Raw genomic sequence first — 15,331 nt, 5'->3', positions numbered from 1 at the left:
ATCAGGCTCCCACCACGCTGGGAATGTATCTGCCAGCGGTGGTTACACCAAGTTGTGCTACAGCCTTTTGCCAAAGAGGATGAGAAGCCTGTCTTTTAACACTGAAGTAGAAATGGTTGGTGTTGAAGCAGAAGCCTGTTTTGCTTTGGATTCATAACGGAAACTCTTGTGCTTTCTCCTGAATAGCTGGTGAAAGCGTGTGAAGCTGCATTTTCATTAAGGAGGGTGTAGATCACGGATGTCCCATGGAATTGTAGTTTCCTAAAGGTGAGTGAGAGGCGTTGGGAGTTGAGGGACTCTTGCTTGGAGATTTCATGCCATCATTGGCACCCTTCCTGTATGTGGGCTTATACAAAGGGGAAGGGAGGGGAGTTTGGGGAGGAGAATGGAGACATCACTCTGTTGTGGAAAGAAGAGGGTTGACATGTGGGAAGGGAACATGGCTGGACAAGGATTTCAAGACTGAGCCAGAAACTGCAGGAGAAAAAAATGTTAAAAAATGGTTTTCAGTGCGTGCTGTCCTTCAGTCCCTTATGCTTCTCCCACGGCTTTTACTCTTCCTCCATAATGTGATCTGTGTAAGTGCTTGGACACAGGGACTGTATCCCGCTTCTCTGGGAAGGGAATATGGCATTTCAGTTGCTGCGACACTTCCTAGCGTAGTGGTGTGCTTGGGAAAGCTGGGTGCCAGTGGTACATAAATTCCTCTGCCCTGCGGTGCTCTCGTTTAGTGGCTGTGGAGTTGAGGTGGGGAAGGTTGGTTGGAAGCGCAGTGGCACGGCTTTTCTCCCTTGATAGACTCCCGACTTGTACCAAATGTTTGCAGCATCTCCTTCGAGCCAGGTACTGTGTGTGCACCCACTGGTCAGGACCCGCGCGCTTCCCCTGCCCCTTGCTCAGGTGGCAGCACCACATCCCTTAAGGATTTGTTAGGAAAGGCTGCCCAAGAGCCTTGGGATTGAGAAAACGCCCAGGACGGACTTGCTGGAGGAGAGTTGCTCGTTGTGGGTGGTGAGAGAAGAGATTGTTTCCCAGTGCTGTGCACCGAGATGTGCTGGAAGACCTGAGCAAGGGGACCCGCGCTGGATGCTGTGCCGTGTCCTCGCAGCACCAAGCTCCTTTTGCCACCTGCTCTGTGTATCCGCAGCTTCCCCTTCCCCTGGCCCAGGGACGTTACATTCCTTGGGTTTGGGATTATTTATATTAATTTTTTTTTTAGATAAAAGGGATCATCAGTCTTAGAGCCTTTTAATGTTTGTAGATGTCTCTGGTTTTTAAATGGATTATGGCACCTATGAATTTTAGCTATATATAGAGCTCAATAAACAAGTTATATGGGTCCTGTCTTCAGCGGTATGTGGTTGTGTATGCTGTGGGTCCCACTTTGCATGGAGGAACATTCTGGCCAAGCTGAGAAGAGTTGGATTATTCAGCCGTTTGTTTTATCTCTTACTAAAACACGTGTGCTCCACTCCTCAGCGGAGCCTTGGTGCTTGTCGGTTCATTACTTGGTTTTTTTTTCATTGCATCCTGGATGAAAGCAATTGAAATTGAGTCAGGGCAGTTTTCTGTGCCGGGGCTGGTATTGCTGATGTTGATGTGCCTGTTCAAAACTCAGAGGGGAAACAGGAGGGGGGGCTTGGGCTGAAAGCGGGGGGACACCACGCATGTGGGGGTATTTCAGGGGTCTCTCTTTTGGACGGTCGCTGTATGTGGCGTGCGGTTGAAGTGCTAACCAGCAGCCGAGTGTGAACCTGGGGTGGTAACGATCACCGCCACCACTAACAGGAACCAAAACTCGGGGTGCTCACACCTTTGCGACCCAAAATAACAGCCCCCAGCCCTTCTCTCCCTCCTCCTGCCCTTGCACCGGCGCGTTAGGGACCTGCATCGCTTTGGAGCCGCGGGTGGGTGGCAGCGTGGGCTCCAGGCTCCCCACCCTGACCCCTCCAGCCGCGACCGAGCAGGATCCGTCCCTGCAGCCCCCCCGGGGGCGGGGGGGGGGACGGACACACGGGGACGGGACCGGGAGGCGATGCCCGGGGGCGCCGGGGCGGGTGTAACCGCCGGGTCCCGTTCCCCCCCCCCCCCTTCTTCTTCCCCGTTCCCGTCCCCTCCCACCGTGGAGCCAAGTTCAAACCACGAGCCCCGGCGGAGCGGGACGCGGCGCAGGGACCGGACCGGACCGAACCGGGGTTCGGCTCCCCGGGAGCCACCGCAGGGTCCGCGACCGGCGGTCCCCCAGCTCCCGCGGGGCTCCATGGTGAGTCCGTCGGGGATCGCTGCCCCTTCCCCAATCCCCGGGATCCCGCCGTGCTGGAGCGGAGCCCCCCCCCGTACCGCCGGGATGGGGGGGGGGGGGCAGCTCGGTCCGGGTGGGATTTGCAGCAGCCGGGACCCCCTCGGGACGTGGCTGGTTCTCCTGGGATGGGGGAGTTTGGATCGATGAGGAGAGGGGACGGGCTGGCTGGGAAGGGGCTGTTCCAGCCGGGAAAGGGGCTCAGACTGGTCGGGATGGGGCTGGTCCGGCAAGGAAGGGGCCTGGACTAGTGGGAATGGGGCTGGGCTGGGTCAGGATGGGGCTTGGATCCGGCTGGGAGGGTCGCGGTGGGATGGAACTGGGAGTCTGTGGGGAAGGGGGCTCTGGTCCGGCTGGGAGGGTTGGTCCAGAGGGACCAGGTTGCTGTGGCCGGGATGGGGCTTGGACCTGGCCGGGATGGGGCTTGGACCTGGCCGGGATGGGGCTTGGACCTGGCCGGTCCCAAGGGGGAGAACGGAGCCTCTGACCCTGCCCGGGGCTACGGCAAGTGCTGGGGGTCCGGGTGGTGGCAGGGTCCCTTTGGGTAGGAGGGTGCTGGGGACAGGGTCACTCTGGCTGGAAGGACCTGGGGACCCCAGTGGGGCTCCCGGGCAGGCGGCTGGCATTGCCCCTCGCTGCCTGGGTGGCTGGGGCTAGCACGAATGCCACCAGGAGCTGCTCTATCAATAATGGTGATTTCCCTTATCTCCTCATATTTGCTGGAGGATTAGAGCCGAGGAAGAGATTAGCTTCCCCTGCCAGGCGCAGCAGGCTGTGACCGTCCTGCACCCACGCTCTCCTGGCTGCTCCTTCCCTGCCGGCCCTCCCCTAGGACGTGCCTAACCCCAGAGCTGCCCTGCCTGCCCGCAGCTTGCTGCTGCGGGGATGGGAGCTAGGGGAGACGGAATAACCCTAAATCAGCCCCTGAACTTAGCTTCCTCCATCCTGAAGGGTGCGAAGCACTAGCCGGGACCGGGGTTTGCCGGCTTCGTCTCTCCCCCGCATCCCTCTCTTGTCACCGCCGCTTCCCCACTCTCTGGGGGGGGGGGTCGGTGGGAAGCACCTACTGCACCCTCCGAGCTCGTGGCCCGGCTGCTCGCTGAGCTTTTTTAACTGCAGGCTGTGTTTCCTCCTGTGCTAAGGACTGAGAGGCCAGTGCCAGGCTCGGCTGCCTGGAAATGCTGTAAATGGTGTGCTTTCTCCTGGAATTTGGTCCCAGTTGTTTAATAAGCCACTTCAGGGAAGTCATTCCCAGTTTAATGGTAAAATTGCATGGCCTTGTCTTCCTGGCGGAGGAGGCTTCCTGAGAGCAACCCTTAGACTTTGGACAGGGTGTCCTCATGGAAGCAGCCCTCTCCTTTGGTGTCCCTGAGGATTATACCCTCGGCTCTCTGCTGAAACACCTCTGGGGCGAGATCCCTCTGTGGGTTTGCAGAGAACAAAGCTAGCAGCACGGGGACGCTCTTCCCTGCCCTTCCCGGCCCCGGGATGGAGCCCAGCATGGCTCAACTGGAAGGCATGCAGCGATTAAGGAAGCTGAAGAGCCCAGTGGGATTTGTACTGGTTGCGTGTGGTTTTGCTCATCTCCTCGCACGCGCTTCGGCTCCAAGGTGACGCCTGTGTCCGTGGGTTCCCAGACTTGCGGCGTGTTGGGTTTCGCCTCGTATTAAGCCCCCATCGCTTCTGCTGAGCTGCGGGAGGGTGGGGAAAGGTTTCCTCGTCCTTTTGGAGCCGGGACCAGTCCGTCATCGAGCGGGGAGCACGGAGCGGATGCAGGTTTTATGAACAAACCCTCCAGGTTCCCACCGAAGGGCAGGATGAATATCGTCTGCCTGGGGTTGGACTTCAGCGAGGGAACTTCTTCCTTCTGGCTTCTCTGAGCAAAAGGCCAAGCCCGAGAGCCAGACGTGGCTGGGACAGCAGTGAACCTGCTGAGCTGCGAGCTGGGGCTCGGGGCAGGCAGATGCTGGCAGCAGGCAGAGCTGCCTGCCCCTTCCTCCTTGCTCATACTATGAGCACAGGGGTTGCATCTTTGGAAGGAGGTGAGCGGCTTTCTGCCTGCCCGGACCTGACACCCAGAGCTGGGGGGGGGGGATGTGTGTGTGCTGGGGGGGATTTGGGGGGGGCTTTTCCTGCAAACGGGAGATGATAGAAATGCCCCGGTGCCAGGATGGGGCCCCAGCACCGTGGCATCGCTCAGCGATGCGGAGATGTGGAGAGCTGTCAGGCTCCTTTCCTGGCAGATGCCGTGCGTGTATCAGGCTTCCCATCCTCGCCCCGCTGCTGTGGGACCGCTCAAATATCCCCAGTCCCGGTCACCTGAGGTTGCGTTGGCTTTTTTTCAAAGCCCCGGGGACTCATCCCTCGGAGGGTCCGGCCATCCCCTCCTTGTGCTCCCCCGCCAGCTCAGATGTCAGCGCTTGGGTTTCCCCGCTCTGCCGGGGCCGGCTCGGGGCTGCCAGGAAGGCTGGGAGCTGGGAAATTCGGAGGCAGCCGGGACGCGCTGGTGAAAGCAGGCGCTTGTGCTGCTTCTGTCTGGCTCTTGTACGAGGGCACCCGAGCCTGGGATGAGCTGGGGCTGCGTGGGAGCTGGGAAAATGCTGCAAAACTGCATCCTTGCTGCGGGGGTTTGCAGAGGTGCGGAGAGCATCCTTCCGAGGGTGCCTGAAGCTGTTTGCGTCGAGGCGTGGAGGTTTGCTGGTGGGGAACCAGGCACCTCCCTGCCTCCAGCTCCTCTCCAAAGAGCAGAGCACATCCCTTTCTGCTCTTCTTGATTTTTGCTGGTCTGGCCTTGAAGTGCCACGAAGTGGGGAGCTACTGGGGACTCTGTTGGGGCAGAGAGCTTGGGGACAGACCAAGCCGGGGACAAGTCTGATGGAGGCTTGTGGCCAGGGGCTGTGAAGGCAGAGCCCAGAGCATCCCTTCATCCCTGGCTTGCCCCCTTGGCTGACACTGAGCCCTTCACTGCACAGATTCTCCCCCGGGCACTCTCCTGCGCTGTTCTGCTCCTTCTGCTCGTCGCCGTGCTGAGCAGAGGCAAGAGGTGCAGCATCGCCAAAATCCTCCGGCAGTACCGTGCCGTCATCTTCCACGAGATCCAGAACCTGGTGAGCGGGTGGTGGGATCTGCCCGGGGCCCTGGATCCCAACTCTGGGGGATGCTGCTGAGCTGGATGCGGCCCCGCTGCAGAATGTGGGTGGGGAGGGATGAGCCTGAAAAGCTTCGTATGGGGTTGGCCGCTTTTCTGGTGTTTGTGGGGAGAGCGCTGTGTTTAAATGGGGCGTTCCTGCCCCACTTGGGAGGCGTGGATGCTTTGGAGTGCCTGATCTTCCCCTTGCTTTATTTTTCCAGAAAAACCTGAGCAGGTCGGCGGAGAGGAGCCCAAGGGCTGGGCCGGCTTGTCGTTCGGATAAGGTGAGCACCAAGGGACCCGGGACTGGGATGTTGTGTGGGCTGAGCCCCTCTCCCTGCCCCAGGGCCGCATGCTTTTCTCCTCTCCAGGACCAGAAGATCCTGCTCTCCATCTACAACATCAGCATGTCGCTGCGGGAGGTGGCGGCCGGCACCCTGCACGGCCCCGAGGAGCTGGTGGTGTGGAAGGTGGCCAGAAACACCGACTTCGTGCTCAGGGAGAACTGCAGGAAAATCAGCAAGGTGGGAGACCTGCCCCTTCCCAGTCCCCCCTGTGGCTCCCAGTTCCCCTGAGTGTGGGCTGCCCTGCCTGCCGCATCCTGGGGGGTGAAGGTCTGTGCTGGGTTTGTGGCTGGGGGATGCTGACGGCACAGCCTGCTGAGCTTTAAACTGGCCGGGGAGGGAAGCCTGGCTGTGGCAGCGTGGGACAAGCTGGGGGGTTTTTACCACCAGTTCCCAAGTGGGTTTGCCCACCTGTGCCACGATGCCATGGTTGATGGGAACACAGACCCCATCCCGGTGGGATGCTCACCCGGTGGGTGGGCTTGCCCAGTCCTGCTCTCACTCCCAGGTGCTTGTAGGCGAGGACTGGGATTTCTCCCCAAAGGGCTGCTCTGGGCTCCCCCGGCATCCCCAGGGCTCTGCCGGGGAAACCCCAGCCAGGAGGATCCCCTACAGCAGCCGCCAGCAACTCATTAACTAGCGGGGAAACCCCAGGGCAGCGAAGCGCCGGCTCCCCAGCCCTGCCCGGCTCTGGCGCGGTGCTGGGGTTGTCCTCCTCACCATCGCTGGGGAAATCAGCCGGGGCTAACCCTGCCTGGGGCTTGCTGGTGTGCGCTGGAGATGCTGCTGGTTTGGAAAGTCACCTGCAGAGCCGACCTGACTGTCTGCCCTGTCCGTGGATGAGCTGTGGGGTGCATGCTGCCAGCTCGGGGAGGGACGGCCAGCTTTGGGGAACCCTGGGGACCCAAAAGCATGTCCCCGCCATGGCCACGGGTGGTTTGGCCACCCCAGCCTGCAGCTTTGCCCGTGCAAACCCCGCGTACACGTGGGGTGTGATGTCCCAGGCGCATCCTCGGTGCTGGAGCGGTGGCTTTTGTCCCCGCGACTAACGCCTGCGTGGTGGTGGTGGGGTATTTCTGCTCCCTCGGCACGCCGACTGCAGAGCCTGCCGCGCATCCCGGCACAGCCCCGGCGCGGGGGACCCGGCCGCCGGAGAAAGCAGCTGCGGGAGATTGGGAGGAAGGCAGAGAGGCTGGTGACCTGCTGGGAGAAGCTCTACGCCCTGCACGCATCCCACCGTACCCCCCGGGACTCGTAGGGATGCCCTCGCCACGTGCCGGAGGGACGCGCTGCTCCGGCACCGTGGCTACCGGCTTCTTGTTTGGAAATCTGGGGCGAATTCAATCCTGAAGGCAGCGGAGTTGCAACCGGCGGGTGCCAAAGCTGAATTTGTCCTCCTGTCTCAAGCGGTAGCCAGGGACCGGCCCCATCGCACGTGGTGGGGGCTGGCAGGTTGGTTTGCCGTGGGATGGCTGCGGCAGGAAGCTGGAACATCAGAAACGTGGGGGAGAAGAAGGGGAAGTGCCAAAAAAAAGGAGGTGAGGCGTTGGATTTCTGTGATGCTCCCGGCCCTGCATCACCTGCTGCTTTCTTGGGGACAACGGTTGCTTTTCGGGGCAAAAAAGAGGAGATGTGGGGCCGTGGTTTGGAGGGCTCTGCTGGAAGCGGGATCACTGCGCATCCGCAAGGCTCTGAGGGTGGCCGGGCTGCGGAGCGGGACAAGTGTCCCTGTTACGCTGCTGGGACATGCAAAGCGCCTGGGCACCCACAGCGGACGGGGAAGCCAGGGTGCATCACTGGGCACCCAGGGAAGCCTGGGGAGCACTGGTGCTCGTGGATAAAAAGCAAAACCCCAGGCAGCTGAGGGGGCTCGAGGCCAAGGCACGGTCTCTGGGATGGAGGCACCACGGAGGGACCTGGTTTCTTGGCACTGTGGGTGCCCCGGCACCCCGTGGTGAGCCGAGCCCAGAGGGATGCGGGCTTCGGTGAGATGAGGAGCATCCTCCCTCATCACCGTGCTCTGCCAGTGCCCTGGCCGGGGTCCCGGCTCCCCCGTTGGGTGGCAAAAAGTCTCTGGGAAGCCAGAAATAAAACCTCTCCTTCCCTGGAAGCCCTTGGGGTGCTTTATCTGGTGACCCAGGGGCTCTTGTGCTGTGCATGGGGCTGGCGTGGTGCAGGGGCCGTGCAAACCCGGGAAGGAGCGTGCAGCGGCGGTGGGCACCGTGGCATCCTGCCTCTGCCCGCCGTGCCTGCATCCCTGGCCCGCGGGGCTCCATCCTGCACGCTTATACTGGCGCACAGGCGGTGGAGGACAGGGCTCTGCTGCAGAAGCTGCTTTTCTGGGAGACCGTTCCCCCTCCCTGAGCTGCGGGCAGAGCTGGAGCGTTGTGCCCCTGCCTCAGTTTCCCCAGCCCCTCTCCACCCGGGTGGACGCCGTCACAGCCGTGAGTGGGGCCAGCCCTGGCTGTGTGGTGGTGGGGACGTCTGTCGAGGACACGAGATGGCAGCAGTGGGCTGCGTGCGCTGAGCGGAGCCGGACGGCTGCCCACGGCCGTGTGTCCCTGTGGCCTGGGCCACGCGGCTGCCTGGACCACGGCCACGGCTCCCGCCTGGACCGCGGCCACACCAGCATCCCCTGGCCCCATCCCCGCTGGGGTCTTGGCCACCCTCCCTGGTCCCGGTGGGTTTACAGCTGGCGGGGGGCAATGGGTGCTGCTGGCAAGTGGGTCCCTCACCCGTGCGCCTTGGGGATGGGGGGGGAACAATTCCCTGGTGGGTTCAAGCAGCCGGCTAGGGTGGGGGGGTGCAGGGAGGGGAGGGCAGGAGATGCTCGGGGGTCCTTGCTCACCCCCTGCCTCTGGGACACGGGCTGGAAGGAGCTTGGCGGGGGGGGGAGACCCCCTCCAGGCACACCAGGTCTCCTGGGATTTAGCAGGGTGCAGGATGGGCCCCTTGGTTTGATGGGGCATGACAGGGACCTTGGTTGGGGGAGGGTGAGAACAAGGCGAGGGGGGGGCGGCCAGGCTGGGGGTGCTGCTCTTGTGGGGTCCCTCCAGGGCCCGTGGGTGACGCCGTCTTCATGGCATGGAGCAGGCGGGCACTGGCAGCGAGGCCCATCCAGGGAGCCGTGGTTCGGCACATCTCGATGCCGCGGGCCTCCCGGAGCTGCACCGCGCTGCCACCGGTGCCACGTTCCTCCCTGGCCGGCTTCTTCCTCCCAGCTCCATCCTCCTCCTCAGGAACAAGCACTGCCTTCTTTTCCTCCTGCCCTTTCTGTTGCCTCCATGGGGGCTTTCGCACCAGTTTAGATTCAGGTTTTCTTTCTTATTCCCCCCACTCATCCCACACCCCCCCCTTTGCATCCTGCCAGCACCCCAGAATAGCCCTATTGATGCTTTATAGACCATGGATGGGACCCGGTGGCTCGTGCACCGGCGTGAGCGGGACGGTGGCTTGGGACGTGGTGACTCACTGCCTTTTTCTGCATCGAGGCTGGAGCAAAGTCCACCCCCCTCCACCAACCCGTCAGCACCTTCCCAGATAAAACAGAGCAGCAACAGGGGAGGGCGGCTGCTGCCGAGCCGGGAAATCACCGTGTGCTGCCTGTGCACCCCCCCCGGCATCTCGCCCTGGCTGCCTTTGGAGGCAGGGGATAGGGGAGGTTGTGCCCAGTGCTGCCAGTTTGGTATCTGGGTGGCGGTGGGAGGCTTGTGCTGGCGTTTTTGGGGGTTTACAGGCATTGGCACGCTTGCCGTGAGCTTGCTGCGAGCTCGCCGTGAGCTTGCCGTGAGTACCGGCTGCGGCGAGGGGGGAGAGGGAACCCGGTGCAGCGGCAGGAATGAGTGCATGGAAAGGAAGGAAAGAGTGAAGGAAGAGGCAAAAGGGAGGGAGGGGAAAAGCGAGGTCGAAGCGACGGTGGAATCACAGCAAAAACAGCCGGAAAAAGGAAACGGGCCCTGAAAAGTCAAATAAAAATAGCAGCGAGGCGAACCCAAGTGTGCAGCACATGGGAGTGAGCGCATTTCCTTCGAGGGCAGCACCGCACGCTCCCGGCTGCTCCGGGGGGGCCGCTCTGATGTGGCTCCAGCAGCCGCTGCCGCCGTGGCCCCCCCCTCCCCGTACCGTGCCAGCCGCTTGGCAGCCGGTCGGCGTCCCGCCAGCCCCCGCTTCGCCCGCGGTCCGAGCACGCTTTGCCCGGACCGCGGGCCGGGCGGTTGGCGGGGATGCGGTACGCTCGCTCGGGGATGCGGTTACGCTCGCTCGGGCACGCTACGGGGCAGGACGCGGCTGCACACGCGTGTGTTAGGGCACGAGGGGATGCGCGGGGTGCGTGTGGGTGGGGGGGCTCGCTGGCCGTGCCCTCGGCCGCCGTGCCATGTGCCGCCGGCTGATCTCCTCGCCAGATGCATCCGAGCGCTGTGCAAACAGCGCAATCATGGTTTCCTCCCTTCGCCGCTTGTTTTGCAATCGCGGCAGGGGCCCGCCGGGAGCCGGGGGGTCGGCGATGGGGATGAGGACGGGGATGGAGACGGGCGCTCCTTTACCAGGGCCAACGTGCCGCATCCCAAGCCGGCTGCGGGCAGACCCCAGCGTGCCCGGGGACCGTGCCCAGGGGACGGTGGCTGCCCTATTTCCGCAGAGCCGATGCCGGAGGCGCGTTTCACCCCTTTGCACCGTCGCCGTCCCACCAAAACGCAGCTGCCTTTGGACCAGAGCAGAGCCGTCACCATCCTGGGGTACCAGCAGCCCCCCTGGCCAGTGTCTGGGGGGGCCCTGACCCACCCGTACCCCCTGCTTCGGTCCTCACCCCCCCGGCAAGCGGGGCTGGGGGCCCGTCCCCTGGCAGCCCCAGCGCTGGGGGCACTGGCACACGCAGGCTGTGTCTGACGAAGCAGAGCAGCGTTTTGTTCTCTCTCCCATCTCCCCGCAGCATCGTAAAGCTGTTGAAAGCCCAGATTTACGGTGTGATAAACGCTAGGGGCTCTGCTGAATATTTTACTGCTCCATCCTTTGGAGAGCGGCTGGTTTGGAGAAGCGGGGAGAGCCGGGCGCGGGGCGGCACACCCAGCGGCATCGCTGCCCAGCTCCAGCTGGAGGACAGCGGATCCCGGGGGGATGAGGATGGCCAGGAGTGGGGCTGCATGGAGCCGTGCCACGGCCCAGGTGGCTCCCGGCACCCCCAGCCGTGGGATACCGGGTGCCTGAGCCGCTCCGGGCAGTGGGAAAGTGCTGACCTCCCCCCATAATTTCCCGGGCCTGTTGCCGGTTTTGGAGGCATCTGCCGAGCAGATTGTGCCCCGGCGTGCCGGGGTGCCCGTGCCAGGATATGTCAGCCGAGAGGCGGGGTGTGCCCGGGTCCGGCTTCGGGTGCTCTCCCTCCCCGCGCCCCCATCGCCCGCTCCCCCGCCGGGTGCCGCGGGCTGCTCGGCGGGAGGCTGCATCCTCGCTGGGAAGAGCTGGGCGATGCTGGAAAGCAGCTCCACCGCCGGCTCCGCCAGCAAGAGGTTGGCAGCCTCGGGGCTGCGCGTGGATGCGAGCGCGCACGCGTGTATACGTCCGTGCACGCGTGTGCGTGTGTGTACGGGTGCGTGCAGGTGATGGTTATGTGGGTGCGTGCGTGTGATTCCTCTCTTCCCGAGGTGGTGGCTGCAGGTCCCGGGACCACCGGCCCCGTGTACCCTCCTCCCTGCCGCCGGAGCCGGGTGTTGGAGCTGGCAGGACTTGGCACGGGGAAAAAACCAGCGGGACCGGGATGCCGGGCTCAGTGGGAACGCCAGCTTGCACCGAGGCTGGATGCTGCCGATCCGGGTCCCGATGGTATCGCGGCTCCCCGGGCGGACTCTGACTCCGGCGGCTCTCGACGCCCAGCGGGAGCCACGCAGCGGCGAGGGGCCCGGCCGGACCCCGCTCCCGCTCCGTGCCGGCGAGCGGGCACACGACGCCTTCCGACACCGGCACGGGGCACGTCCACGCCGAGCGGCCGAGAAGCTGAGGGGGGGACACTGGGGCTTGGCTGGGAGCCGGGAGTTGGGGGGGGGGAAGACCGGGCTGCCTCCCACCACCGCGGCCCCCGGCCCCGCTGCTCGACCCACGGCATCCTGCGCCGGGGCCCATTGTTCGGCCGCGCCGGTCTGCGGGGCAGGATTCCTTTGTCAGAGCTCGGCAATATTTTATTCTAACAATTAACCAAACACACCCGGGCCCCCGAGCCTGTTTGTGATTATTGGAGGGCGAATTCCCCAGCCTCGCTCCCTCTTGGTGTCAGCTCTGCCTGGGGCCAAGGGGATCCAGCCCCACTCCCACCGGTTCAGGGTTGGGGACCCCCAACCGCGCTGAGAGTCCCCCCGCTCCTGCGGCCTGCTCCGGGGTGGGAGAGGGGGGGGATTTGGTTGCCTCGACCCCCTCGGGAGCCCGCGAGCATCACCGACATTGTCTCCGCAGCAGCGGGATCCGTGGCGGCGCAGGGGCAGCGGTGACTCATGGCAAGGGGGGGGGATGTGAATCACAGCCCTCGCTCTCCGGGCAGGATGCGGCCCCGTGCTTGCAGCTTGCCGCATGCCAGCGATGGACCGCAGGCTTTGTCCTCCACGGGGTGGAAGCTGCTCGCTGCCCGCGGCGGGATGCTCTTCCTTGGGCCCCCCCCGGCAGCCTGGGATGCTGGTGCAGCTTTCCTGGTCCCAGCTTTGGGGTGGGATGAGGGTTTTGTGGGGTGCGGGTACCTCCTGGCTCTCTCTGAGGCTCTTCGCCGTGCTCTAGCTGCATCCTCATCACCGCTTGCTGCACCGGTGGTAAAAAAAGCTGGCACCTCCTTTTGCAAACTATCCTGGAGAGTGGATTGCCCAGCGCAGGTTATCAAATCCCTGTAAAATCCCCCGCTTGGGGCCAGCTCAGCTCATCTCACCCTGCCGCTGCATTTCCAACCCTCCAGGCGGTGAGTGCTGAGTCCCCAGCCCGGTGCCGTGGCTGGAGCCAGCAGCGAGCCGATAGCCTTCTCCGGGTGGGCAGGGGAGTCCTGGGTGGGAGCTGGAGCCGAGGGTCGGGGCGAGCACCGCCGGTGATGCCGCCCACCGAGAGCGAAGCAGCCAGCACCGGTGCCGGTTCCTTGTGGCAGGGCTGTCCAGGTTAGCCGGGGGTTATTTGCCATCCCGGGAGAGACACCCTGAGCGGATTGTTTCTCCAGTTGCTGCCGGGAATGGAGGGATCCCGGGAGCGGCTGGGGCAGAGGAGGGGGTTCACAGCCACGGAGGACGGAGGATGGACGGGTGTCACGGTGCTGCCCCGGTCCTGCCAGCATTCCCGGCAGCCGGAGCCGGGCGTGGGGCAGGGAGCGGGTACAGGCAGCGTTTCTGCCTGCTGCTTCCCACGGGTGATGGGGACAGAAAGGTACGACCCCTGAGCCGGTTCCCCCGGCTCTCGCCGCGGCTGCGCACGCACCAGTGCCTAAACCCGCTCCTTCAGAGCCAAGGCTCCTTCCTCGGCGGTGCCGCCTGGCCCCGGGCTCTCGGCCTGATCCTGGATCTTAAAATACAACGAGTCGTCGAAGCAGAGCCGCTCGGGTGGCCGGGCCAGGTAGGGCAGCCGAAGCACAGCACCGGTGAGCAGCCCGGCGAGCAGCGAGCCACCGATGGCCACCGCTAGCCCCACCGCCTGGCACAGCGCCTGCCCGCCCGCCCCACGGTCCCCCCACCATCTCCATGCCCCCTCACTGGTATCGCCCCCGACGGGGGACACCTGGGAGAAACGGGACCCGGAGGTGTCCTCGGATGCCACCAGGATGGCCACGGCACTGGCTGCGCCGCCGAGGATGCCGGGCAAGCCGTGGAGGTTGTGGATGCCGCACTGGTCCCGGAGCGCGAGATTCCTCGCCAGGAGCGGGGTGAGGAACTTGAAGCCGAGGACGCACGCCACGGCCGAGAGGCTGCCCAGGGCAAGAGCGGCCACCGGCGGCACGGCCATGTCAGCCACCGCGCCGATGGCCACTCCGCCGGCCAGGCTGCCGTTCTGTAGGTGGCCGGGGCTGAGCTTGCTGTCCCTCTCCAGCAGGCTGGAGGCCACCACGGTGGTCACGGCGCTGGCGCTCATGGCCAGGAAGGTGTTCAGGATGGCACGGCGCTGGGCATCTCCCGGTTGGCAGAGGACAGCCACGAAGCTGGGCCAGAAAACCCAGAGGATGAGCGTCCCCACCAGCGACAGGAGGTCGGAGTGGGGTGTCGTGGTCTCCTTGGGGTGCACCGGCCGACGTGCCGCCCCGAATAGAGCTTTGGACACGCCGAGGCCGAAATAGCAGGAGAAGACGTGGATGGTGATGGTGCCCCCCACGTCCAGGACGCCCAGACAGGTGACGATGGCCCACTCGCTGGCGAGGTAGACGGGGATTTCGCAGGTGGCCACGACGAGGAGCTGACAGAGGCTCGTCCTCCCCAGGACGGCCCCCACGGAGATGAGCACCGTCACGGCGGCGAACTCGGCGGTGAGGAGGTTGCGAAGGTCCAGGTGGACCCGGCCGTGTTGGAAATGATGGAGCAAGCCTTGCAGCACCAGCGCCCATTGCGTGGAGAAGTTGAGCAGGACGAAGTTGTGGGTGAGGACGCTGAGCCCGTAGCGGGGCAGGAACGTCAGCAGGAGCCCCAGTCCCACCACCAGCATCACCTGGATGTCCTGGAAGAGGGGGAAGATGCCGGAGAGCTGGTTGGCCACCAAGTTGGCATCTTCTGCCTGCGCCGAGGGCTCATCGTAGGTGATGAAGAAGGTGAAGAAGAGGAGCAGGGCACCCTGGAAGAGCCCCAGGGAGAGGGGCAGGAGGCGGTGGGGGCAGGCAGGGGGTGGCACGGCCATCCCAGGGTGGACAGGAGCAGACGGTGACCGGTGGGGTGGCTGGGCACGGGGCGGCAGCCCGGCAGCACTCGTGGGGTGAGCTCCTCTCGCTCCTGCATCAGGGGTTTTATGGCCACGGTTAATTTTTAACCGAAGATATAAGTTTATGTGCCAGAAGAGGTGTTTTTTCCCCCCCTCCCTTCTTTAAACACAACGCCCATAAATTACCCACGTGGTCTTGTTTGGCCGCCATAAAAAGTGGACGTGAGGGAGGTTGTGATTTTGAAGGGAAACAAGAAAAACCTGCTGTGGGGCAAAGAGGGCAGAAGGGCGATCTGTGAGGAGCCAGCCAGGGGTGAGGGTACCATGGCACACACCCCCATTTAACCCATCCCTACCCGGGAACGGGGACCATGCCACTGAAACCCCCGGAGCGATGCTGGGTGCTTAGACCCCAGCAGCTCCAGGTCTGGCTCTGGGCACATCCCACCCAGGGACGGCTCTGGCACCATCACCACTCCACGCTGCGGGATGATGCACGTTTTTGCTCAGCAACTGCCTGGATTTTGCGAAGCGCCATAAAGCTCCGAAATCGGGGCCGAAAAGATCATTTTCTCACAGGTTTGCATTGGCTTGAATGGCTGGAAATTCATTAACAATTAGCGCGCGAGAAAAACAAAGCCCAGAGCAGCCAAGCAGCTACCCCGAAGTTTCTGGGTTGCTGCTTAGTGTGACATTTTGCCA

At 63.6% G+C, this 15,331-nt stretch overlaps 1 protein-coding gene and 1 pseudogene across 1 annotated transcript; one reads left to right on the top strand and one right to left on the bottom strand.

Annotated features, from left to right (window-relative positions):
- The first annotated feature begins 2,131 nt into the window (after positions 1 to 2,131).
- Positions 2,132 to 7,868, top strand: C2H20orf204 (chromosome 2 C20orf204 homolog). The gene is made up of 5 exons (XM_075021087.1): positions 2,132 to 2,263; positions 5,272 to 5,406; positions 5,651 to 5,713; positions 5,801 to 5,953; positions 6,876 to 7,868. Exons 1-5 carry the CDS (start codon positions 2,261 to 2,263, stop codon positions 7,029 to 7,031), a joined length of 510 nt encoding a protein of 169 aa, XP_074877188.1. The 5' UTR covers positions 2,132 to 2,260; the 3' UTR covers positions 7,032 to 7,868.
- A 5,345-nt stretch (positions 7,869 to 13,213) lies between these two features.
- LOC142028767 (ammonium transporter Rh type A pseudogene) lies at positions 13,214 to 14,608 on the bottom strand (annotated as a pseudogene).
- Between the last annotated feature and the right edge of the window lie 723 nt (positions 14,609 to 15,331).

The sequence above is a fragment of the Buteo buteo genome, chromosome 2, assembly GCF_964188355.1.
Source record: "Buteo buteo chromosome 2, bButBut1.hap1.1, whole genome shotgun sequence".
Taxonomy (NCBI): domain Eukaryota; kingdom Metazoa; phylum Chordata; class Aves; order Accipitriformes; family Accipitridae; genus Buteo; species Buteo buteo.
The sequence above is the reverse complement of the archived record's forward strand: the minus strand, read 5'-3'. Positions and strand labels throughout refer to the sequence as shown.